We start from the raw sequence: 27709 nt of genomic DNA on the forward strand, positions 1-27709 counted from the left end.
AAATAAACCTCTTATAGGTTTTTGGAAATTTAATTCTCTACAACTTTGCTCGACGTATTTTTCTCGTAGAACGTTTTGTTTCGCCTCCAGATCGATTTGATCGATTTCAAAATTGAAAATAATGAAAAAATGAAAAAAAACTTGAAAAAATGTGCGCAATCATGACTGAGCCCCCTGTATCAATGTAAATAACCATTTTACCCAGTGATATTCACACAAAACAGGCAAGAAACGTTATCCAAGACTATGTTTAGCTCAGTTTATCCGGAGAACATGATCAGAACGCAAGCGCTTCCGCTAAACGAGCAGAACTGGACTGAAAACTTTAACCCCCCATAACTCAAAAACTTGTTTTCAGTTTGAAGGTCGATTTTGTCGTGCCGCGTCACATATTTTGGCAAATGAATCGTTTGAGACTTCGACTTTTTCCAAAAGTCAACCCTCCCCCCCCCTAGGGCGATCCTTAAATGTATTGATAGAGTTAGTTCTAGCTTAACTGTGATAGGGGGAAATAAGGCTTTTGACGTATTGCGGGTTGCATATCGGTTTGCCTGAACTTTATCGGTTTGGTGGGCATTCTTATCAGTGAGTATCAAAATTTCATATTTTGAACAATTTTCACGAGGTGTTTTTGAAATTTATAGCTTTTATTTAGTTGTTTCTTCAATTTTAAACACTGTTAAACCCTGTAATGGAAAAAGATCCTCTCTTCGTCGATTTTTAAAGAAGTTGACAAAACGTCTTTGAACCTCGACAAAGAGCGGATCTTTTTCCATCACAGGATTCAACAGTGTTTAAAATTGAAGGAAAAACTAAACAAAAGCTATAAATTTCAAAAACACCTTGTGAAAATTGCTCAAAATATGAAATTCTGATACTCACTGATAAGAATGCCCACCAAACCGATAAAGTTCAGGCAAACCGATATGCAACCCGCAATACGACAAAAGCCTTATTATCATCTTTTCCTATTTACAAGGAATATTTGCCTTGCCTTGGATAGCTCAGTTCATAGGAGAGGTTCCAGTTAACACCAATTCACCCTTCATATAATCACTCATATTTACCAATAAATAATACACATTTGACTCGGAGAGGTTACAATGTGATTTATTGATAAAAAGAATAATATGTAAGTACGTGTCAGACAGGATATGGTTAGTTCTAAATATAAAATCCATATGAGACATATTTCATAATGGACATACACTCTGGTGTATGCCACACAACTCGCGTTAGTTATGATGTACATATTCGACTATTTCCATAATGATAGGTGTTAGTAGGTTAAGTACTAAATACCTTTATGAGAACCAAGATCAAATAACACTGTACGCTTTTTCTACCTCTTTCGCAGGAGCTCACTCATACTAGGCTCGGCAGTAGAAATGGATTACACGAAGTACCTTTTGTTGAGAAGCAATCCAGATGGCCGGCAGGATCTGGGGTTTGCCCAATAAGTACCACGATAATTAAACTTACGAAAAACTATCGTGTTAAATTGCACACGTTAACCACTTCATAAGGTGGGTACCTAAAACGTAAAGCCCAAGGAGAGGAGACGAGCTCCATCATCCTTAAGCTGACTGAGAACCAGCATTCGCGATCTGCCGAAACTAAGTAAAGTTGCTGGTCAGAGATCCGATCCACGGAGCCTCCAGCTACGTGTTGCGGATGGATACATGCCTATGATCTTTTCTATGAGACATGCGCATTGTTTCTAAAACATAGTTCTCACATTGACCTACTTTCAGTATAGGCGGGAGATATTCTAATAGATATTTCTAATAAGCATCGCTTACGCGATGAAGGCATATTTCCTCATATCAGTATGACAAAAAAAATCGCGATTCCTTCTGCTCCCAGTCCTCAAAGTAGTGACCTCTAGTGAGAAAATAATTCCCTATTTTTTTTTTTCATTTTTAAAAAACTCGGCCTGCGGTGGGCCTCTCAATTTTCAAAAATTTGAAAAATTCAACTTCAAAGCAAGATTTTTAAAATTCAAAAATTTCAAGTTCTAACAATTTTGAAAAGTCTCTTGAATAAAATGAATTCTCATCAGGATATTAATCTCATCCCTAGAAAATCAAGTCGGTCCCCTTAGAATAGCTGAAATTCGTATTTTACATTCAATTTCAGATATCTCAGGGGGTCAGCTTGGTTGTCAATGGAGGGGGCTAAAATTGCAATGAGAGTTTATTTTTACTCAAAAGAGACTTTTTAGAGATATCAGAACATAAAATTTTTAAATGTTACAGTGAAATTGTATTTTTATAAAGTTTTTGGAAATAATTGAGAAATTGAGGGGCCCACCGCAGCCTGAGTAGGAATTATTTTCTCACCATAGGTTACCACTTCGGAGGTTGGGAGGAAGGAAAATCCCAACTTCGGAAATAAGGACCACCCTACCCCATCCCCCCTCCCCCCATTCCAACCACTTTTAAGCCAATTTGGAGTTTTCCTAACAGCCTGTTGTTGGGTGAAATAGGCTACAAAAATATCGTATATGATTTTGCTACTTTGCAAGGTCTGAGAACTTGAAAAAAATAAACTTTTTAACCTTAAACCTTCAACCTTCAGATTGTTGAACTTATTACAAACCCAGGATTTTCAGGTTCCAAAATTGGTTGCAACGTTTTTTGAAGTTATTTGAAATCGCTGAAAAAAAGTCGATTCGACTGGTTGATTTCAGTTTTCAAACTGACTCTCGGAGTTTTGTTTCGATATTTTTCCTCTTTTTGAAGAAAAATAATGTAAGTTTGAGGATTGGCTATTTCCACGATTTTCAAAAATTCACCAAAAATTTAAAATATCAGCTTCAGCAGTTCAAAATTCGGTTCTAAGGTACCTATCTTATGCTCTTTCAATGAGCTCAATTCCAGACTGGATATAAGTTGTAAAGATTCCCTTAGTCAGAAAAATTTAACATTTCATTTCTAAATAAATTGAGAAATTTTGATGTAAGTTCAAAAAGAACTCGCTCCTGTCCCTCACAAGCAGAATAGAAAAAAACTATTTGGAATAAAATTATTTCCACAGCTCCTTCCAGTACCAAGTGATTTTAGGTTGAATCGAACAGCTTTCACAAAATTCACGATGATTCGCATATGAAATAATGCATGTTGATAAAAGTGGAATTACCTTTGCAAATATGAATTTTAATTTTCCAATGATCAAGTACTTACATAAATAATGCTAAACATAACACTTAGGTAGTTGATGAGCAAAAAAATGTTGCACGAAAAAAGTGCTCATGTTCGATTAATTCACCCGTTGTTGTTTTTGTGAATTTTGCGATGGATCATCGCGTCCATTGTTATTACTTTCATTATTTCTGCCATCAACTACTACGTTATTGTTTCTGCGATCATCTTTATTTTCATCATTTCTGCGGCCTTGATTGTCACCAGCTCCAACATCAGAATCAACACGATCACCAATCCGTCCACCATTGCGACCATTGCGACGACCTCCTCTACGTCCTGCATCATCAACATCATTGCTATTGTCAAAATCTCCATCAATACCAATACCATCACCATTATCAAAATCACCACCATTGCGATAACGAGGCTGTGAGCGATCATAGGGATTCATTGGATATGGCGAATCATTTTCATCACCGGAGTACTGGGAATTGCGTCTTTGAAGAGATTGACGAATGTAGTTGAGATACTGTCTGCCTAGATAGCAAGCCAAGCAACTCTGTGATTTAAAAAAAAAAAAAAATCATCAAAATATTAACTTTGATGTACTAATTCCATATGTACATTTGTAAGCAACACTTGGAAGATGATCATAATTTGAATCTTACTTGGAGGCAAACTGCGATGAGAAATATTACCACGATTATTTTCATTTTGCTGTCTTCTCTAGGCTGAAGTGAACGCGAGAACTGAAACGAGAAATGCGTACTTCTCCTTTTATACCTTTTCCAAATTGATAATAGGCGTTATAGTTGCTATGTTTTCGATTTTTTCTTTTCAATCACACTGAATAGAAAAACAATTCCTGCATAAATGGAAAATTCAGATGAATCTGACACTTGTTCATTAAGACAACTTCGTGTCTACTGACATTGGTTCATTAAGTAGAAAGTCATTTTTAAAAAAATTTGAACCAGCCCAGCAAGCCCAGCAAGGATTTGTTTTGATCTCTCTGAATCAGTGCTCAATCATTCTCCAAAAATGAAAGCTCAAAGATTCAAAATTTTAAACTCTTTGTACACAGTATTAAAAAACAGTCAAATTTCGAAAAAGAATTAGGTAGGTACCTACAAATATGTACCTCGTACGTTCAAAGGGTAAATAATGAATAATCTGATCTCTCTGTTTCAATGCAATATACCTAATTGTTTTGATTCGTTATTTCATTTTTACTTTGAGATAACACGAGATGATTGTGCAAAAATGTAATTTGTTGATTTTTCTTTACGTTCTGGAAAGCGACAACGGATGCTTAAGAAATGAGTGAAGAGGCGAAAGAGGAGTGGAATTTTCCAGAAATCTTTTTACAGCATAAAACAAATTACGTACCCATTTACCACAACCATATCAACTTAATTTCTCAAAAAAAAAATTCTTTTTTGTTTCATATTCAGAAGAAAGTTAATACATTTTCTTAAATTTGGTTGGTAGTTTCGAACCAAGAATGAAATTAAGAGTATCAAGTAATTGTAGTCACTTTGTATGAACACATTTCAAGGAGACCAGCGTCAGAAACTTCAATAATATGGTCTACGTGTGAAAAATTTATGAAAACTGGGATCATGTTGCAAATAGTATGTATTTTAATCTTCAGATATTTAATATAAAATGGTTCTAAAATGAAATAGACCTACCTGTTGATGCGCAATTCGTTATCGAATACTTAGTAGCGTGTAATATTGAAATATGGGCATATCAGTTCGTATAATCTAATTAATTTATAACGTGTAGTGAGATAATTCGTGAATAATGATCAATTTTATATAATCAAAGCATCTCGAAGATGGACCAGTGTAGTCATCTTCACCATGGCCGCCTACCCCAAGGCATACTCATAGTCCTCGGGACGGTAACTGGTACTGGTGCTGGTCTGCGAATTCCTCTGTTTTCCTCACTTTTGGAATTTCCTGCATTACTATCCTTAGGTTTGAAAAGACCTCCACCACTGCGGCCACCTCTGCGACCTTCATCAGGATCAGAATCGCCAAAAAGCGAGAAACTTCCACCACGGGACGGTACACGACTCATGACTCTTACAGGAGGGTAAGATGAATCACCTCCACCGAACGTCGATATAGGACCACCTCCGCCTCCTCCGAGATGTTGGCGGATCAAATCAGCAAAAGGGTCGCCTAAAGGTATCGCATTCGTATTCTGTGATTTAAAAAAATCAGCAGGCATTAGAGTTAATATTATACTATCACATTTCAACGCAGTCAGAATTGGAAACTTACTTGGAAGCAGACTGCAATAAGAAATACTACCACGATTGTTTTCATTTTCACGCTTTTGCTCATCGAGATGAAGGAGAAATGCATACAGAACGAATGCTATCTGTTTTATATGTACTTTTCTGCACCTTTGATTTTCGTATTTTTTATTTTTTTTTCTTTCGATTAAGCAATTATACATGCGAGTTTTATAGAAAAACCAGTGAAATGACACTGCGTGGTTATACGAATATCGCTGGTTTTCAAGCTGTCAAATGAGTGTAGGTACGAAGCAGATGAAGAAACCGAGCACATGTTCATTAACGCAACCTTGCGTCAAAATGACATTGGTTCATTAGGGTCTTCAATTTTTCACCTTTTTTCGGAATTCGCCAGAGTTTTGCAAAAATTTAATTTTTCTTTTTATGCCATTGTTTATAGTTACTTTCCCTTGTCTAGATGGAATCATGAGATTCGAAATTTGAAATTTTTTTGAAATACCTATGGAAAAGTAATCAGCATTTTGAAAATTTTTGCAAAATAATGTGTACTTAGAAACCTGTGTTTGTATTCATCGAAGAAAAATTCTCTCGCGATTTAATTATCATTGCTTTTAATCGTGGAGGGGGAGGGGGGTTTACAGGGTTATATATTCGAACTACTTATACCTTATAAAAAAGGATTGTACCGTATAATCCGATCAAATCAGGTTTTCCCTATCGAATTTGATCATCTGAATAGATAAAATTCGACCAATCTGAGGTCTGATTGGATCTGCTTGGTGATTAGATAAAATCAGAAATTCATGTGGGATATGTTGGAATGATGGACTTCAGAAAATTATTGTAAATGAAATAACCCTCGCAATTAACAAAATCTCAGAGCTGCTCTGCTCAATTGGCTTCTTGGATTTTTCACGCAATTTGTATTATTTCTAAGGGGGGTGGGGTGAGGGCTTCATTTTCTCAGCCTTCGATTTGAAAAAAATCAAGTCAGATTAAAAGTGCACATTGTAAAAACCTTCGTAACCAAAATTTCAGAATTGTGGAGTTTGTTTTTGGATTTTAGATGAATTTCTGAAAATTTGAAAAAGCTGCTATTTTTACATAGGTAATTAGGTATTGTGATTTTTAAACTTTTTTGTAAAATATTTTTTCAAACAATATGAATCATTAAATAGTTAGGTACATATTTTATTTCACTTTAAGATTTTCCCCCCTCAATTTTGAAAGTTTCCAGCTTCAGGCTATTCTGGAGCATCAACGACTTTTCGATTTCCTGTAGAAATTTCAAATCGATCTGGAAGCTAAAAATTAGCTTTATCGCTTACAACAGTGATTGGTGCTAATTGAGCAATTGAGCATCCTCTGTCTGTCTTGGATGGTTACTTGGCTCGAAATTTTGAGAGTGCCAATTCAAAACTAAATTTTTAATAAATTTGGGAAGTCCAGGAAAAAAAATGAAAAAATCAAATTTTCAAAAGTAGCAAACCTTAAACGAAATTTTTGCGGTGATATATGCGTCTGCATAACTGCTCACTTGAGAAAAAAAGTGCATTAAAAATATTTTGGAAACTCTGGGGGAATTTGAAATTTTTGGAGATTATTCAAAACTCACTCGAGGCCCCAAAATGGTCCAAAACTAGGAGTTTTCAAAGCAAGGTGTGGAATAGGCATACTCGTAAGAAGGCTTCTCTGAATTTTTGAATTTTCAAAAAGTTCGCCAAAAATTGAAAAATGGATTCTATTGCTTAAAATTTTAATTACAAAGGTTTTTAGGACGTGCTATTCTTATTTAACTTGGTTTCGTTCAAATCAAGATAATGTCACTTCAAAAGGTTCCCTTCAAGTTACTCGTAGCTGCTCATGTAAGCTAACTGTTGACCAATTGTGACAACATTTTTCTGATTTTTTAAGATGCCATAACAGTATAAAAAAGTGAGCGATCGTTCTTTATATACCTCATTTTTTTATGAGTGTGTGAGAAGTAGGGTAGGTCGTCTCTGACTTCTTTTTTTTGTGGGAAATTTGGAGGACGGATGCAAAAAAAAGTTGCAGGAGAACCTCAGAAGACCACTGAAAAATTTTTGGATCTGTGGCTTGAACCATCACTTTTCTACCGAAGTTTAAAATTTGAAAATTAACATTGAAAATCAGAAAAAAAGTTGAGATTTTGTAAGGAGCAGATATGCCTAAACTCCGTAGAGAGGTAGGACAATAACCTCTCGTCGGAGGTTATATCGTAACCCCTCTTTCGAAGAAGTTTAATGTACTTCTCCTACATTTCTGGAGCCCAAGGTAAGTATACAAATATGTCCGAGCGTAGGTCGCTCCAAGCTCGGATACATATCCTTGAACTTTCGCCTATATAACCCATTGCACAGACCATCTCGAGGATTCTGATTTTTGGTAAAGTGTTAGTATAATGAATCTCTGACAGTCTGCTTCACAGGCTGGACTTGGAAATATTTTCCAAAAAGTGTAATGTAACGTAAAATCTCTCACTAAGTATGAGCCCCCTTAAGGATGGTTCTGTGCTTCGTTTCAGTAATCGCGAGTGCTAATACGATGTTTGGTTCCTACCCTCAGTAAATTATCGCCGATTAATCCCTTAAGGATATAATCCGCTAGCTTTTTGATGTAACCCACTGCGAGGTTAATATGTTTTGTATTTTAACATTAATCACGTTATGTTGATTGATTAATGAAATTTTGGAGAAGACCTCATTCGATCCGGATCTTGAGGAATTCGACCCCTGGCAATGTGTATTTAAAACCAATACCCCGCGACATGCTTAGTATGAGTAGCACCCCGACGAGCAGGGAACGTGTACAGTGTTGAGGCAGGAGATGTACCCGAAATCCTGTCCGTGTTGCGTTCGCTCGATTAAATTAAGGTAAAATGAATCATCCCCTTTATTTGATATGCTCAATCTTTACTAGGTTTTAACTAACTTTTTGAGAAATAACTACAATATCTACTTAACTACTATTTTAGTATAGCATTAGGTAGTGTATACCTATTTTAAAATTAATTATGACTTTGAACCCCATAATTAATATGTACAAGTCCGCAATTGTTTTATGATAATAATACAATTTGTAAAACAATTGTCTCATGTTTCATTTCCACACGATAATAAGAAATTGTATGTGTATAAAGGGTATTCGTATTGATCAGTACAAGCACCTATTGAGCTAGCATGGTGCCTGAAAATAATCCCTTAGGAATATTTATCAGAAAATCTTTAGGTAGAAAGTATTATTATAAACCCACCTGATAGTCTTTCTCATCTACCTCACCTAACCCCGATCTATCCGAGTATCACTCTATCAATTTCTTAAATGATAATTGATTTATATCCGCTTGATAGTGTAACTCCGCCCCTTCGCACCAAAGTTGATAATAACGTATTCGACTTTACGCACAAGCAAATAGATCATAAGTCACTCAGCAGTATTTTCGACACGAATATCACAGTTACCAAAATTATCATATATTTACACGCATTCGAACAAGATAGATATTTCCTCCGATTAGATACAGGTAACATCAACGTTTTTTCGATTCACAATATAATATACACGATTCAATTTTTCTATTCGGTTATTATTACGAGGAGGCGGATAGTTGTTTCTTCTACTTTAATTATTTCGCGACTAATCGTTCATTAGCGCCAGGCGCTATGCCTGGGCTATCCACCTCGCCCTTGAACGTGCGAATGTACCGTTATGTTTATCAATCAAACCACATATCGGTACTTTTTGTTGTGGAATTTTTCGTGATGTTTTTTTATACATTTCCTACTCGCATTTCTGTACGTGACAACTATCCCCCTCCTTTAGAAAATGCTCGTCCCGAGCATTTAACAACCTTACAATTAACAACCTTACAAATAAACATATATCACCTTTATTTTGATCATTATAATAGTTTTCTTAAAATTAATTTACAAATTAGAGCTGTCGATTCTGGTGGTAGTAATGGGAATTTGTCTGCTGAGGTATAGGGAATATAGTTTTAGAATGATTATTGTTTCAACAATTACGATAAAGGTTAGGATTGTTAGCCACGAGATATAGAAAATATCCCCCCAAAATTGATTTTCAAACATCCCTTTTGGGGGTTTTTTCATTTCAATCAGTCTTATTCTGTTTTTGATTTCTTCTGTAGAAGTTTTTATAGCAAAATTTGGGGTTAGGTCTTTCCAGTTTTTGTTGACTATTTTTGATACGTTTTTGAAAAATATAGTATTTTTCGATAGGGCATCGGCTGAAAGAGTTTCGAATTCTGTCCATTGGACAGGTAGGATTCTATGGTACGAATATTTTTCAGATTTCTGTATACATGGGAATTGTGTTTCGATTAATGTTTTTACGTTATCTGTTAGTTCGTAGTCACATGGTAGTTTTATTTTCATTGCACCGTAATGGTCTAGTGTGAAGTTAAGTTTGGTTTTTCCTTGAGTTTTTGCGTTGTTAATGTAGAGTTCCTGTTTCAGGTTTGTCAGTATAAATTCGGTTTCATCTATTTTTCGTATAATAATTTTGTCGTGGTTCTTTTCACACCTAAATCCACAAATGTTATCAAGTTCATTTCTAGATTTCTTCTTGAATATGGCTTCTATACATAGAGGAAATTCATCGGCTGTATCCTCATAGGATGAAATGTAACAAAGTCCTGAATTTTCATTGCAGTTTTTTATTGAGGTACCTGTTATAATTTTTGCATTTTCATTTTCATAGTCAAAAGATAAGTAAGATGGCTCAGTATGCATATAGCATATTTCATTTTCAAAAATAAAGGGTATGGGTAAAAATTCAAAAACTTCCCATAACGCATTTTTTGTTTTGATGGGTACTTTAATGTGCAGGGAAATTTCATTTTCGGATATTGAACAGGTAGTTAAGGGATGGGTGTAATAGTTTTGGATTTTTGATATGTCAATCTCAAGTGAAAATTTACTTTTTTTCAAATTTTGTTCTAGTTTTTCTAGGTCATTTTTCAAAGTTTCAATGTCGACAAGGGTAGAGGGTAGTTTGTGGGCTTTGCAGTGCAGGAGGATGTCCCTCATGAAATTTTCGAAGGCAATTTTCTGAATAATATTAATTAAGTTTAGGATGTTTTCCTGAGACTGGGTCATGAAGTCAGTCTCAGGTTTTATGTAGTCTTCAAAAATAGAATTTATTCTATTATTCATTTCCTCGAATTCGGATACAATGGTTTTAGAGAAGGTGTTTAGTTTTTGAGTGGTGTTAAAAAGTTCCGCATGGCTATTTATAAGTTCAGTTCTCAGTATTTTATAGTTTTGGTTTAGGGATTCCTGGTTTTGGTAGAGTGGTTCGGTTTCCTTTAGAGTTATTAGGTTGCAGCACCAGTTATAAAAGTCTCCGAAAAACTGGATGCCTCTTTTTTCTCGTTTATTCAGGTATTTTGAATCAAAGTTGTAAGATTTTATGGTTTTGCCAACAAATTTGTCTAGAGTTTCTAACATTTCATAGTTTTTCATTTTTATATTACAGAAGCTGGTTAAGCCTTCTGGGCACTCATTTATTCTCATTTTTCCAAAATTGTTTTGTTTAGGCATTTTTAAGGGGACGGTGTATTCTAAAAGTAGGGAGTTTTCGTATGAGATAATTTTTGATAATTTCCGAAAGTAACCACCAGCGACAACTTCCACGTCAAGATGGTTGCTTGTGGCATAGTGTAGGGTGAGTAAAACAGTCATGATTGGAACCATATTCTGAAACAGATTGGAGAGAGAAACATGTAGTTGAATGGCTTAGACAGTATTAGGATAGGGAATGTTGGGATTTTTGAGTAGATGGTTTTATCCAAATTTCATGTTTTTTACTTTCATGTGCCACTTATATTGTTTCTGGGCTTCTCGTGGGTTGTAAAATTTAGTTCTTTTGGTATGAGTTCTTTTCGTTGGTGGAATAATCAGTATAAGGTGACCGTTTTCTGTTGTTTTTAGGGTCCATTTTCTTAAAATTTCCTTTGTGGGTTTCGTTATGTAAGCTTTGTCTGTAAGTAGTAGGATTTTTCCAATTTTTTCAGTTCCTATTGTTAACCAGTTATTGTTTTCGTCAAAATTTTCTGGGAGTGGGATTATACATTTCTGAAATGTCTGTAGTATATTTAAGACACCTCGGTATTTTTCGGCAAGAATCGTGGTTTCGTTCTCCTTCAAATTTTGAACAATATCGAATGCAAGGTTATTTTGGAATTTTCTTATCTCACGATCATCAGAATGTTGCCAAATGGGGTTTATCTCAACAAGAGTTTCTCTGTTTTCGTCAGTTAGTTTCAAAGTTTTTGTTTCAAGTTCTCTCAAGATTTTTCCCAGTTTTTGTCGGTTTGACATTCCTAATATGATGAAGTAAATCAATTCTTCTTCCATTTCGTTTTGAAGCACGACTGAATTTTGGTGGATTTGGGTTTGTAACGTGGAGTAAATTTCTGAGTTTTTTATAAGCATTACACAGTTGAGATCAGAGTACCCTAGCAGTCTAGTTTGTGCAAAGGCTTCATTTTTAAATTTTTCTCTTTCGTCTTTGAATAGAATCGGAAATGACCTAGGGTAACTCCATATTCGGTTCTCATCATCGACTGCTTGAATCGTTCTTATCATGAGCATTCCGACATATGAAGTTTTATTCATTTCTCCTGATTTTATTTTTTCCTTGCATACTTCATGTATATATCTCTCATACGCATACACGCTATCTAGAGCCACATAGGACACTTTTTCTGAGACTAGATATACATATATTTCATTATCAAAGTTCAATTTAAATACTTTATTGCTGTTTATTGAAGAGTGTATCTGCAATCCCGACTCGTACAATATTGGGTGACCTCCATTTCGCATCGGTCTGGTAAGGTAATTTTGCCTTTGAGATGTTGCTGTTTTTCCTTGATTACCTTTTTCCTGTAAAGTTTCATCCTATGAGTTTCTCTTTAGAGATTCCAAAATTATTCTACGCATTTTCTTTATGGGGTCTTTCCTTCATCATAATTTTTCATACTTCTTAAAATTTTCAAAATTTCATCATTTTTCCTTTTTAGCAAGGATTATTGCTACAACTGGGTGATCAATCCTGCTGTGGCTCCTCGCTAGAGGCAAATCTAGAATACCTCAGAAAATGTAAGTTTTTTAGACGTCTTTATTTTTCAAAAATTTTCAATTTTTCATTTTATCGTTTTATCGCGTGATTTTTTTTTTATCTTCAGTTTCACTACTTTCTTCGTTATCAGTTTCGTTATTTTGGGGTTCTTCGTTTCTTTGATGGTATTTCTTTAGTCTTCGTACATGTACAGTATCTTCAGTCATTTTCCCCCTGATAGGTAATTCAATTTTGTAGTTTTCTTCTGATATTTTTTCCTTCACTTCATAGGGCCCTAAGAATTCTTTATAAAATTTTCCCTGTTGAATTGGATTTTTCAACATTACTTTTTCCCCAACTTGAAAAGAAACTTGTTTACGATTTTTGTCGTAGTTTCTTTTCATTTTTTCATTAGCGTTTTCTACTAATTTTGGAATTTGTTCTCTAATTTCTCTGAGTTTCTCAATTTTTCCTAGTCTGCTCTCATTCTCATCTATCCCTAGTTTGTTCAAAATTGGTGAGTTGGGCGTTTGACCAAACATTAGAAAGTATGGGCTTAGACCTTTCAAACTTTCAATTGGACTTGCATTATACGAAAATGTCACAAATGGGATATAATTTGCCCACTTTGTTGGGTTGTCTGCCACATACGATTTTAAAACCTCACACAGTGTTTGATTTGTCCTTTCACAGGCTCCTTGTGTCTGTGGAGCATAGGCTGTACTAAAATATAATTTAATTCCCAAGCTTTTGCAATTGTCTATCAATTTTTGATTTTTAAAATGCGTTCCCCTATCAGTTGTGATTTTCTTTGGACATCCAAAAGTCGTGATAATTTCATCCAAAAATTTTATCACTGCGTCGGCATCTGCGGTTTTCACGGCCTTTGAAAAGGCATACTTCGTGGACTTACAGATACCTACTAGTATGTAATTTTTCCCTTGGCTAGATGGTAAAGGGCCCACAAAATCGAATTCTACATGAGCTAAAATTGATGTGTCCTCAAGTGGTATGGGTCTTAACAAACCAGTTTTTTTTCCTCGTTGACGCTTGGTTTCTTGGCAAATTTGACATGTTCGAATGTAGGTTTCAGTATCCTTTCTAATACTTTCCCAATAAAATTTTTCTTTGGTTTTTTCGAGTGTTTTGTATAAGGCAAAGCGACCTCCTCCTACTGGAGAATCATGGTAATTTTCAAGAATTTTATTTTGAAGACTTTTTGGAGCAACAAGTAGTTTTTTCAAACCTTGGGGAGAATCAATTTTATATTTCAAAATTCCATTTTCAATTAAATGGTTTCTACTTTTTTTATATAGGTTTTCGAGGGATTTGTTCTTTTTACCATTTTTTATATCAATCATTTTTTTACAAAATTCATCTTTTTCTTGTTCATTTTTCAAATCAAAAGGGTCATCATTTGGATTAATATTGTCAATTATGGTTCTGCTTAGGGTATCAGGTACAATATTGTCTTTACCTTTTTTGTGTTTGATTATGAAATCAAAATCTGATAATTTCATAATTAATCGCGCCATCCGTGCTGATGGCTCTTTCATGTTTCGGAAATGTGTCAGAGCCATATGGTCTGTATAAACTACAAATTTTATGCCATAAAGGTATTCTCGAAAATGTAACAGTGTCTCAATTAGAGCAGTCATTTCAAGGTCATAAGCTGAGTATTTTTTCTGGTTGCCTTGAAGCTTTTTTGAGTAATATGCTACTGGGTGTTTTTCACCTTTTTCGTTAACTTGATGCAAAACTCCTCCTACAGCTATGGCTGACGCATCAATTTCTACAATTGTCTCCCTATCTTCTTTATACAAAGCCAGAACTGGTGCTGTGCATAACAGCTTTTTTAAATGATTGAAACTTTCTTCAGCTTTTTCGTTCCAATCAATTTTTTCATTGCTTTTTGGGTCTCCTTTTGTTAGGTCAGATATAGGAGCCGCTATTTGCGCAAAATTTCTTATAAATTTTCGATAATACCCACATACTCCCAGAAATGATTTTGCTTGTTTGACGGTTTTTGGTCTTTTAAAATTTTGAATTTTTTCGGTATTTTTCTCTGTGGTTACAATTTTTCCACCATTTACTTTATGGCCCAAAAGTTCTACCTCGTTATAAAAAAAATGACATTTTGACGTTTTCAATTTCAAATTTAATTTTCTCAAACGTTTGAGTGTTTCTCTTAAATTTTCCATAGCTTCCTTAAATGTTTTTCCAAAAGTGCAGATATCATCCATATACGCCACTACACGCGCATATAGAATATCTCCTAACGCATCAGTAACTGCTGCGCTGAATGCAGCTGGAGAATTTTTTAACCCTTGGGGTAAGACTGTGAATTCGTATAACTCGTTATCGATAATTATGGCTGTGATATGTTGATCCTCCTCCTTTATGGGGATTTGGAAAAACCCTTGGTTGGCGTCCATGACACAAAAATATTCAGATCCTACTAATGCCATAAATATAGCCTCAGCACGGGAGACAGAATTTCGATCAGTATGTATTTTTTCGTTTAACTTCTGAAAATTGCACAGTAGCCTAAAGTCACCTCCTGGCTTTCTTTTTACAAATGCAGGAGATGCGTATGACGATTTACTTTTTTTTAAAATGCCTGCTTTTACCATTTTTGTAATCAGAGCTTTTAGCTCTCGCCTTTCTACAGGTGCAAGTTTATAGCCTCGTGTAAATACTGGTTTTTTGTCGCTAAGTTTTATGGGATAAGGTTCTATATTAGCTCTTCCTACTTTCAGTGGATCAGAAGTAAATAAGTCGATAAACTCACTCAGCACACCTTCAACCTGTTGTTTTTGAGCTTTTTCTAAATTTGGGTTAATATCGAGTTTTTTCCCTTCTGCGTCACAAAGTGTATCTTTTTCACCTTTTCCTACTTGATGATTCACGTTGAGAATTTTTTGTGGAGTAATTAAATTGATACATGTACCTGGTTGAATAATTTCATAATCTGTTGTGAAGTTATAAATGAAGGTGACGTTACCTTCTTCTTCTTCTTCGACTGTCATTTTTGCAATTCTCTGATTAGGATAAATTTTTTTCATTGTGGGCGAATTATTTATAATTTCGATACCTATTGCATTTTCTTTGACATTGTGTTTGTTTACAGTTAATCCACTTCGCGTTGCGAAATATTTCAGAGGGTGGATTGTAACAGTATCATCCGTAAGGTTACTCTTGTTATTTACAAAAAATATTGACTTTTGCTTAGGTGGTATAATTACATCATTCGTTGCGAAAATTTCACCATCTTTGTTTACCTGGAAGATATTTGTGTCGTGGCTGACATCCTTTATCCATTTTTTGTCAATTTCGAGCAAAACTCTATTGTGACTAAATCCTATTTCCAAAAATTCCCTCATGAAATCGATCCTAGCTCTATATTGCATTAAAAAATCAATACCTAACAACATTTCTGCTGAAAGCCCTCTTATAATATATGCCTTAATTTTGAATTTTTTCCCATTAATGATTATTTGTGAATTTACAGTGCCCATAATTTCAATTGTATCATTACAACAACCACCTACCTTCAATGAGGTTTTTTCTAAAATTAAATTTTTATCTACTACCTTATCACTAATGCACGTAATATTACTACCAGTGTCAACCACTGCATTTATATTTTTCCCACTTAATTCTAAGGTTACGTTTATTTGAAAATTGGGGGCATTATGCGAATTTATTCTAGTGAAAGCCCTTTTCCTAACATCCTCATTTTCGATTTTTTCTATACATTTTTTCACTTCATTTTCCTCAGTTTTTTCTGCATTCTCACTTATGTCGTTTTTCTCACACTTTTTTACGACAATTTTTTCAGACTTTTCTATATTTTTATTTACATCACTTTTTTCATTTGTTTTTTCGAAAATGTCCCCAATTTTCTCATCTATTCGTTTTTTTTCTCGTCCTGTTTTTTTTCTTGTTTTTCAAATTGTTGTCCACCGTTTTTATTATCATACCAAGAATTTGGCCTTCGATAACCGCCTCGAAAACCTCTATAATTGCCCCTATAACCACCTTGATCTCCTCGATAATGATCTCCTCTATAGTTATTACCTCGGTAATTGTTGCCTCGATAATTGTTTCCTCGGTAATTAGATCCTCTATAGTTATTTCCCCGATAATTATTATTGTAACCTCCTCGATATCCTCTATTGTTATTCGGTCTCCAGTTATTTCGTCCTCTGTATGGTCTGTCACTTTGGGTATGTGTACTGTATATTTTCGTTTCGTTTTTTACGTCTAATTTTTTAATTTTTTCTATTGCCTCCTGTAATTCTCTCTCACTAACCTGTTCCTGTATCAACTTCCTATATTCGATTTTTCCAATGTTTTGGATTAACTCTTCGATTGTATCGTTGTTCATTATTGCCACTGTATCAATCATGTCCTTTGGGAGTCCTTTAATGATGTATTCGCACAGTTCAGGCTCTTGCATGTTTGGATTTAGCTGAATACACCAATCTCTCATCTCATTTACATAGGTTAATAGGTCCTCGTCCTCCTTGTATCTCCGTTTGCTGATCTTATTTTTAATTAGGATCCCCTGCGGTTTGAATTGCGCAATTATCCTATTTTTCAGTTCTTCATAGGATGTGATGTTTTTAATTTTTTTAAGGTAGGCATACGTATTGTATGCCTTTCCTTCTAAATATTCGGGGAGGTACTTTATTTCTTCTTTGTCGGTTAATTTCCTAGCTTTATAAGCTGCCTCAAATCTATCGAAAAATTCTTCTACATCTCCTTCACCCTTATACGCTCCTACTTTAAAATTCCTATCACCCATTTCGTCTTCGCTACTTTCACTTTCACTACTCTCACTTTCACTACTTTCTTTTTCACTAGTTTTAATTTCGTTATTTTTTATATTTTCTAAGTTATCTTTTATTTCCTCGTTTTGGTTTTCGATAGTTTTGGCTGGTTTTTTCGTTTCGTCAAGTTGTTCGTTTTGTTTTTCGTCACGTTTTTCGTCAAGTTTTTTTGGCGTTTTTAAGCTATCTAGAATTTCGTTGATGTTTGGGACCGCCCAATTGCGTTCTACAGTATTCAAAAATTCTTCAATTTTTCCCCACTCAGACGTTTCCCTTTTCTTTGGGATGTCTGAGAAGATTTCTTCTAGTTTTTCACCTATTTCGGGAAAAGTTCGCACAAATTTTCGTAATCTTCCCCTCAAATTGTCTAAAGTCCCTTCTGAGTTTATTTTGTAGACCTGTAAAAGTTTTTCTAATTCTGGTTTTCTCAACTCGTTAATCCATGAGGTTTTGATTTGATCCATATAAAAACTACCAGAGGTACAAAAAGCTTAAGACCAACTCGAAAAAACACATAGTAATGTCCAAAACGTAATATTGGGGGAGGGAGGATATTCTGATTTTGACTAGTTTAAAAATAACAATACCATTTTTATTTTATTTTTGTTCAACTGCGTCTTGGATTCTAATACTGGCGAAATTCCCTTTGGTTTTGGTTCAACTGGCAAAATTCTCCTTCAACGTGTTGTTTTTGGGCAGCAAAGATTTATTGGATCACAACGAGTTGTTTTTGAACAGCAACAATTTTTGGGCAGCAACGAGTTGTTTTTGGACAGCAACGATTTATTGGACCACAACGAGTTGTTTTTTTGAACAGCAATAATTTTTGGGCAGCAACGAGTTGTTTTTGGACAGCTCCGATTTTTGATCAAAACTTTGGATAGGAACGACCTTGGACAGCTGCGATTTTGGACCAGGATTTCAGACAGCAACAATTTTCGGCAAAGATTTTGGTCAGGAACAATCTTGGACAGAGGGTCTGAGTCACGAAAAATTATACCCGTTGGTCCAAGTGATAATAGTTGAATTGTTGGGGGAGCTCTTCAATTTGTCTTTATTCCAAAAAGACTGGACAAAAATTCACGTAGAGATTCCAAACGAATGTGTTACAAAGAATAATCACCATACAGGCTTCATTTCACATCAACTGCGTAAATATTGAGGTTGATTCAGGGACTGGCCACAATTCCAATAATTATAACGAATGTAGAGACTTCCAGTGGTATTCTTTATTCATCTAACATGGACAGCTTTCGATGACGATTTTGACACACCCAATCATCCAAAATTATTCAAATTATTACGAAAATTCAGTAGTTTGACACGATGGGACGTAGCTGCGTAATTTAGGGGTTACTTGGGCGCCAATTGTAACTCCGCCCCTTCGCACCAAAGTTGATAATAACGTATTCGACTTTACGCACAAGCAAATAGATCATAAGTCACTCAGCAGTATTTTCGACACGAATATCACAGTTACCAAAATTATCATATATTTACACGCATTCGAACAAGATAGATATTTCCTCCGATTAGATACAGGTAACATCAACGTTTTTTCGATTCACAATATAATATACACGATTCAATTTTTCTATTCGGTTATTATTACGAGGAGGCGGATAGTTGTTTCTTCTACTTTAATTATTTCGCGACTAATCGTTCATTAGCGCCAGGCGCTATGCCTGGGCTATCCACCTCGCCCTTGAACGTGCAAATGTACCGTTATGTTTATCAATCAAACCACATATCGGTACTTTTTGTTGTGGAATTTTTCGTGATGTTTTTTTATACATTTCCTACTCGCATTTCTGTACGTGACAATAGTAAGAAAACCATTTTTGAATTTTTTGAGGTCCCGCTAAAACTTTTTTTTGAACCCCCTCCCCTAGTTTCTCCCAAAAAGTCAAAGACGACCACCTTATTGGAAAAAAAAGCGGCTACCAAATAAAAATGTGAAAATCTCGAATTATAAACAATTCTAAAACCACACATTTTTGCAGAAAATTATTGAGAACTTCTCAAACTTCCTCTACTGCTTGAAGTTAACCTCCTCGATCGATTTCAGCCAATTGAATTCGAGTCGATCTGGAGCTTCCAGTTAAGATTGACCCACATTTCACGATTTCAAGGCGATCCAGAAAGAATTTAAACTTCATAAAAACACCAAAATCGTGTATTTTTGCTGAAAATTATTGAAAAGTCCCTCTATAGGTTGGGTACCTATAGGTACTTTCTTAAATCAGCCCTCGAAATAAAAAAACTCTACTTTATTCAAGCTGATAGGTAATAATTATGAAATCTCGAGAGACAGGCGACGACTTTCGAACACACCAGAAAGAGAATTCAGCAACAAAAATTTAAGATTTTGGATTTCTTCAAATTTTAGATTTCATCAACTGGTAAAAAAATACATTTTCTAACCCAATACGTCGGATTATCGATTTCATCCGCCTGAATGGATTCAGAACATCGAACTTATACATATGGCAGGATTGAACCCAAGGTAAAATCTGTTGCTGAACGCTTCAAGTTCAACTTAGCATGCAAAATTCATAAACTTCCTTTCGAATGATACCACATACCTGCGACTAATTTCTTTCACTGACATTTTGCATTTTAAAAGTGTTCATCGTCGTGACTCTTCTTGACCTTATTCTTAACAAAGTGATGTCATTAGCGCACAAAGACGAGTTAACGAACAAGTGTGTCTAATTCATCAATTTTCGCTTTTGTTTTATTAATTCGACAGTCTTGGAAAACAACGAAGCAACGAAAATGAAAGAAAAAATTGAAAAGACGATCACATTGAAATTGGTATAAAACGTCAGCTGCCTACGCGATTCTCCATCTATTTTACATTCATTTCGGTGTGAAAAAAACGTCAAAATGAAAGTAATCCTGGTGGTATTTATCGCAGTAGCTTGCCTACAAGTAAGTTTCGAATTTTTCTGCGTTAAATACCTACTCGTGTGAAAGTTATCGCGTCTAATATGTATTTGCATGTGCTGATTTTATTTATTGTAGAGTATCTTGGCAGCCCGTACAGAAAGGTCGAATTCTCGGAGATATATACGCAAGACAAATTCTCGAAATTCCAACAGAGATGGCCCAGTTTACCCAATAAATAATTTAAATCGTTCCTGGTCTCGTTCTCGTTATGGTGATGATTTTGATTTAGCTGCTTTCATAGCAAATGGTGAAAGAGGCCAAAATGGTAAAAATGGTAAAAACGGCGGTGGTGGCAGAGGAGGTGGCGGCGGCGGTCCCTTCGGAGGTAGCGGTGGAGAAGGTGGCAGTGGAGGTAGCGGTGGATACGGGGGCGGCGGCGGTGGCGGCGGTGGATACGGTGGAGGCGGCGGTGGATCTGGCAGAGGAAATGGAGGCGCTGGAGGAAGTGGAAGCCCTGGAATTGTCGTTAAAAGACCGAGTCGCAGATCCTACGAGTATGATGTTCCAGTTTATAGAGGTACTCCAGGCAGACCTGGTGGCTCCGGTGGTGGTCCTGGAAAAGATGGTGCTCCTGGAGCATAAACTGTTTCATTGAACAGCTCATGTCTACATTTCAGTGCTTCATCTGGAAATACTTCACACATCAATAGACCCTGTTTTCTTTTTTAATATTCACGATGTAAGTATGTACTACGTGTAGAAAGATTGTAATAAATCCATATAAATATTTGCATGATTAATTCGCGTACCTACCAAATTTTTCTTACAATGAAGTTGATATGGAAACATGTACCTACCTAATGATATAGAGAAGATTCGGCCGGTGAAAAAGGTGATCTTATGCGTGGTAGCGCATGTGATAGAACTTCAGGTATGCTGACAGTGTCAAGTGTGCCAAAAAAATCATATCACGTGGTTTCTTCTGAGCAGTATGAGAATGTTGAAGAGTTTCCAATTTCACAAAATATCATTCTCCCTCAAAATCAGAGAAAGTGAAGCCAAGAGCCCGAGCACACTTGTCAAAAATTATATCCTTTGATTTTAAGAGCCCATTTGCGCGTGTTTTGACCAAGGATTCCCAAAATATGTATTAGCTATTTTAACATACGTAATAAATTATGTTTCCAACTGGCTTTTAGCAGGGCCATTCGCTCTAAGCGAACTCTTTTTTGATTCACTTTCCCCCTTCGTATTTGAATTTTCAAAAATTCGTCAAACATCAAAAAATGAAACTCAATATTTGAAATTTTTTATGGTTGGTGTATTTTCGAACGCTCTTTCGATGAGAAACCTCACGACAAGGACGATTCAACGAATGCTTGATGGTAGAGGTGTAAAACGTCGTATTGAGAGCTCAAATTCGTGAAAAATTACAAAGCAATCTGAATAAGTAATCCATTTTGCTCTTCTTAGTTCAATTCATTTGCTCATTTTAACCTATTTTGATAACCGCTCATACAAACTCTGAAAAAATTAGGAAGTGTGCGCTAAACTTCCCATATTTTGTAGAAAGCTCATTAATCATGTTTGATCTCAAACACGCGTAAAGTTTTCAATTTCTGCATTAAAATTCTATTTACTAGCATGATCACCAAATTAGGATTCTTTTTCTCGCTCCCTCAAATTAAAAAAAAAATTCTACATTTCATATATTTTCATTTTTTTTACATTAGATTTTGATTCTCGTTTTCCCTGAAATGGAGAAGTTGGAGGGAGAATTCAAGTGCCTGACATTTTAGGTACATCGTTTTCAACAGGCTCGATTTACTACATCACCACTCGTAATTTTTTTTCTTTGAGTGGGTATCAATGCTCTCTTTAGAAGCTTGAAAACGAAGAATTAAGCATGGTCTGCATAGGTGGGTGTTAGGGGGGTCCTTTTACCCCTTGGGACTTCCAATCAAAACCAATCTTCAATCTTAGAACCGTAATTGAATATTCAAACCTTCAACGAATAGGTCACTGCTTTCTTCAATCCGATTATTTAAAACCCAATCAAAAATTCTCGGATCAATTCAAAACGACACAATAAAATTCAACTTGTTTTTCTTCGTAAAACACAGCCAATACAACGTAATATTTCCGACACCATTTAAAGATAAATATCTTTACAGCTTTTATATAAAACTCATTTAACACAACAAACTTTCAAATCGATTCATTAAAATTTACCACAGGTGCAACATAATAAAATTTATCTGTTTCTACTATTTTAAAAAATCACTTCGAAAATACCATAACTCTAATAATACTTTGAAAACGAGATATGGAAGGATTTGAAAAAAATCAGGGGTGTGAATTTCTAATGTTGGTCTTTTTTTCCTCGACTACTTTGCTCGGTAATAATAATTAAATAATTCGCCAAAGAATTCCCTTCCATATTTTTGATGTACCGTTATATCACGCGATTTTTCATATGTGTTTCTGCAAGCTCAGCATTACACTTTCGACACAACATTACCTCAGCAAGAAATTCGCATCGAAGTCATTAACGGTATTTATGTAAAATATATTCGTAACAGTGGGTCATTCCATGTCAATTCGACCAAAAAAATGCGATTTTGAAAGTCATCTCTTTCGATTTCGCTCACATTTTTTTAAAAATATCTATCTACCCAGTAAGTAAGAAACCTGCAATCAGGTTGGTCCCAGCCCTCTCAGGGGGCGGGTGGGGGGGCTTCCATTATTTTCGCATTGTCTCGAGGTACTCAACTTCAGCAGCGCATTCCCCCAAAACTATGATACTTTGATCAAAACTGATTCCACAGTTCAAAAGGGTATTGAATTTTGAACTTTAAAACTTTTTGAGATTTTAAAAAGTTGAATAAAGGTGAACTTTCAAATTGAAAGTTCGAATTTCAAAATGGCTCCGTAAGAAGGAGCTACTATTTAAAATTCTGAAAAAATCTCTATAGATGTACCTTCTGATGCGTTTTTGAAATATTCAAGTTTCGAGATGGAATCTCTTAATGTATGTAGGAGGAGCACCCCCACCCCCAATTTGGGACAACATTTTCGAGAAAAAAATATGGGGCATGTGATGCATTGAATTGTATGTTTTTGGTAACGCTGAATACGAATATGACGTTAGATTTTTGATTGGACCCCATCCAGGGCCCTCAGCACCTCCCCAAATGGGGTAAAAGTTCAAGATAGGGTTTTTTTGTGCGACACATCAAATAGTATGTTTTTGGTGACGCTCAACACGAATATGACGTCAGATTTCTGGTTCGACCCCATCTACGGCATCCAACCAATTTTTTGGATTTTTAACAATTGGGGAGGTTCTGGGAGCCATGGGTGAGGTCAATTTGAGGATGGGTCAAATAAAAAATCTGACGTCATATTCGTGTTCAGCGTCACCAAAAACATACTATTTGATGTGTCGCACGAAAAAAAACTCTATCTTGAAATTTTACCCCATTTGGGGAGGTGCTGGGGGCCATGGATGGTTCAAATCAGTAATCTAACGTCATATTCGTGTTCAGCGTTACCAAAAACATGCAATTCGATATATCACCTGCCCCAGATTTTTTTTCGAAAGTTTTGCCCCAAATTGGGGGTGGGAGTGCTCCTCCTCCATTGAAAGATCCCATCTTGAAACTTGAATATTTCGAAAAAGTATCAAAAGGTACATGTATGGAAATTTTTTCTGAATTTTAAATGGTAGCTCCCACTTACAGCACCATTTTTAAAGTTCAACTTTCAAATTTTTAAAATTTCAAAATGCTTGAAAAGTTCAAAATTCAATTCTCTTTCGAACTGTGAAATCAGTTTTGATCAAAGTATCACAGTTCTGGAGGAATGCGCTGCTGATGTTGAGTACCTCGAGACAATGTGAAAATAATGGAAGGCTGGGACCAAACTGATTGCGGGGTGGGTAGTAGACATTGTAAAAAAATTTGAGCGAAATTGAAAGATATGACTCAAAAACGTCGGTCGAATTGACATGGAATGACCCAGGTATATTATTCGTAAAAACTGCAAATGAACCGGACATATGTTCATTAAGACAACCTTGTGCCTGATGACATTGGAACATTTTGGCGGGAAAATTATTACAAACGCTTTGATGAACTTAAGATCCTCTAATACATATTAGATGCCTACTAATTTCTTCACTTGTTTCGTTCTCGTGCAGATTTTTTTCATTCGTGACCTCGTGGGTCTCAAAATTCTTTAAAATAATGAAAATTTGTCTTATTTGAGAATTTTTTGGCCACAAAACTGAAGCATTTATTTGAAGTTTTCTTGCATGTAAAAATATTATAAACATTGTTGTTTTCTTTTCTTCTCTTCATTCAGCACTCGTTACGGATTTGCGCAAATAAAATGGAGAAAGAAAGATTTTTCATTTGCGATACGATCGAGAAAATAAATTACTGATGAGAAAGAATAAAAAAGTTGAATTTTTGTGAGACATACTTAACTTTACTTGTATCAAATGTATTGAACAATTTTTCTCGTCAAAATACATATAATATGTGCTCGTTAAAGATTTCACATGAGTTTTAGGAAATTATAAATTTCCTTAATTTTTACCAATTCCAAAAATATACAAATTACATACAAGGTACCTAGTAAATTACTCAATCTTAGAAATAATAACTATATTTTTAAAAAAAGGTGAGAGCTGAAACCACTGCCTAATAAAATGAATGAGCCGAATCGACAATTTCATACGAGGGATTTTTCACAGCATAAATACAAATGAAATGGGCCACGAAATGAAAAACTGATGGAAAAAACGCAAGAACAGTACCTATACCTATACTAAAAACCCTTAAGTACAAAAAAACCACAAAGGCAAGATATATGTAAATTCGTCTCCAACGACGAGCTTTTTTTTTAAAATTTACCTTTTCCGATGAACCACAATCGTACGTCGAATAGGAGAAAAGAATTGCAAAAACCTCAAATTAAAAGACCAATTTTCCAAAAAATTTCATCGCTGCTTGAGGAAAGAACCCACAATTCACGGATACGAAATACGAATGCACATTATTTTTTATCGAACAGGAAAATGCGAGAGGTCTCATATGCAAATTGAGCTACCGAATCTATGTACGAGTGACCAAAAAAAAAACAATTATCAGGTGAACAAGAAAGGAACAATCTTTTTTTTTTACAGGCGGAGGCGGAGGAAGAAGAGATGAAGAAAGTGAGAATTACACGGAAACTGATGGTATAAAAAATTGATCAAAATTTAGAATAGGTAGGTACCTAACGAGTTTTTAGTTCAAGGAGATTCTCTCATTTAATACTTTTACGGAGGTATGATATCATTTCCCTGAGCGGAGTAAAAAATATTTACAAGAGTTGAACTATCGGTGTAATTCAACGAACCATCGGAAAATACTTGCAAAGAAAATGTTGTAACGTTTCTAGCAGTGATATTCAGTTTCGCCATCGAATCACCGTCCCAAGTTTTGGAAGAAATTGATCTATCGTTTATGTAGATGCCTTTATTACTAGCTAATATTCTGAGTGTTTGATTCGATACAAGTTCTGGGTCAGCCTCATCTCCAACTTGATGACCATCAACTTTAATAATTCCATCTTCATCGCCGCTGATAATAGTCGGAAGGTCTACAATTATTGATACGGTTTTATTAGGATTAGGGGTCGTGATGACAGGGACGGTTTCATTTGCGTCTTTAGAATCGATTTCTTTTTCGGTACTCAGGGTGTCTAATCTGCGATCCGTGTGTTTATTTTCACCTTTGGGAGACCAGCTGTAGTAGTCCGAAGAGTCGTCAGAACTGCTGGATGATTCAGAGCTGCGGACTTTTTCATTTTCTTCGTAATCTTTGTAATTCCATTCATCGTACGATAACTCAATATGGTCCAGTTGTGACTGCTTTTTAGCTTCTGCTGCACGAGTTTTACTCGCAGATGATTCACACTAATGGTGAAATAAAAATATATTTAAATTTTAAACTAGATTAATCCATTACACACATAGAGGTATGGATACCTCTAAACTTGTGTTAGCTATTTAACGTTGCTTACCTGAATATTGAATGCAATGATTAAGAAGATTACGATTGTTTTCATTGTATTTGAATGGAAACACGAACAGTTTACATTTGGTCACTGACTAAGAATAAACGACAACCTATCGTGCACACATCTCACTCCCATTTACATGATTGCAAATCCCGAAGCTACTTAATCTTTCTATTCTTGCGAGAAATCATTTGTCAATACTGGTTGGTTGAATTTCTTACAATGAGCAAAATTATGACATGTAGGTAGATAATATCGCAATGATTTCGATAATACAGTATTAGAAAACAAAGTCGATTGAACGACGTGAAATACTAGCTCATATTTCCTAACTAAGCACACACATTGGTACCAATCTAAATGCAAACTTATTGTGATTGGTACATGTCTAATTGTCTAATCATACCTATCACTAGTGTACCTAGATGATTTCTTTAATTTTCATAAAATTTTTAGAGCCATGATTTTTTCTATTCTATAAAAGAAAACATGACACCAAATAAAAGGGAGAGTTGAAGGGGGTCAAAAAAATGGCCGATATTCGTATTCAGCTCGCCCAAAAATACATAATATGATGCATAAGTGCACCATGTGTCACACAATTTCTTCAATTTCCAGTGAATTTGAGTGGATCAAACTGTGGTATAACCAGTATTTTACCTAGAAGGGGACAAAACTAGATTTTTAGACATGACAAATCGAAAGGACCCATTTTCTAAAAACTTTTTTCGTGATCTATGATCATTTTATGAAAATAATGAAGACAAAATTACTGCTTGAGCGAGCAAGGAATGAATGGGTTCATAAAACGAAAGAAGGTAATTTCTGCACGTTTTTTCCAAATTTTTGCTGTCAAGGGGGCAGTTTAAAATTACAGTGCCAAAATTTGTTAAGTTTTTGAAAATTGAGCTTTCAAAAAAATCAACTACTAAATTTTGAAAAATTTTGGCAACTACTTTTGAAACTAGGAACTAACTTTTAATTAGGTACACCGCAAACACATTTTTTTAAATTGCAGCAGCCTCATAAGTACAATTAGACTCCAAAGTTGAGCATCACAAAGACAAATTTCAAGAGGTCAAATCAGAAAAATAAGATTACACTCGTTTTTAGCACGCAGAACTAACTCAGTCCTGAAGTTGATGACTACAAAAATATTGCCAATGGAACGTCAAGAAGCTGAAAACTAAGGCCATGAAAATCTATTTTTTTGGCTGAGTTGATAATTACCTATGGAGAGGCCTTTTTCAAACTTTCAAAATGAAGACTGGAATTCTCAGAAAAATTTTGGAATCAAACAAAATTGCATCAAAAGAACATGCATGCTTGAAGTTCGGCAGGTATGTTCCCTATTTCTGATCTCTTAAATCAATTGGTATGCGTTTCAA

At 35.2% G+C, this 27709-nt stretch overlaps 2 protein-coding genes and 2 long non-coding RNA genes across 4 annotated transcripts; 1 reads left to right on the plus strand and 3 right to left on the minus strand.

Moving 5' to 3' along the window:
* Window positions 1-3137: 3137 nt before the first annotated feature.
* Window positions 3138-4060, minus strand: LOC135848808 (uncharacterized). The gene is made up of 2 exons (XR_010559439.1): window positions 3815-4060; window positions 3138-3705 (listed from the first exon to the last, which is right to left on the minus strand). It is a non-coding gene; the product is annotated as an uncharacterized LOC135848808 (long non-coding RNA).
* A 706-nt stretch (window positions 4061-4766) lies between these two features.
* On the minus strand, window positions 4767-5732 carry LOC135848720 (uncharacterized). Its single transcript, XR_010559419.1, has 2 exons — window positions 5441-5732; window positions 4767-5360 (listed from the first exon to the last, which is right to left on the minus strand). It is a non-coding gene; the product is annotated as an uncharacterized LOC135848720 (long non-coding RNA).
* A 14436-nt stretch (window positions 5733-20168) lies between these two features.
* Window positions 20169-21069, plus strand: LOC135847043 (acanthoscurrin-2-like). Its single transcript, XM_065366424.1, has 2 exons — window positions 20169-20294; window positions 20388-21069. The coding sequence occupies exons 1-2, from the start codon at window positions 20250-20252 to the stop codon at window positions 20892-20894; spliced, it is 552 nt and encodes a 183-aa protein (XP_065222496.1). The 5' UTR covers window positions 20169-20249; the 3' UTR covers window positions 20895-21069.
* Window positions 21070-24721: 3652 nt separating this feature from the next.
* Window positions 24722-26536, minus strand: LOC135847042 (uncharacterized). Its single transcript, XM_065366423.1, has 2 exons — window positions 26325-26536; window positions 24722-26217 (listed from the first exon to the last, which is right to left on the minus strand). Exons 1-2 carry the CDS (start codon window positions 26367-26369, stop codon window positions 25579-25581), a joined length of 684 nt encoding a protein of 227 aa, XP_065222495.1. The 5' UTR covers window positions 26370-26536; the 3' UTR covers window positions 24722-25578.
* Window positions 26537-27709: the final 1173 nt, after the last annotated feature.

The sequence above is a fragment of the Planococcus citri genome, chromosome 5, assembly GCF_950023065.1.
Source record: "Planococcus citri chromosome 5, ihPlaCitr1.1, whole genome shotgun sequence".
NCBI lineage: Eukaryota > Metazoa > Arthropoda > Insecta > Hemiptera > Pseudococcidae > Planococcus > Planococcus citri.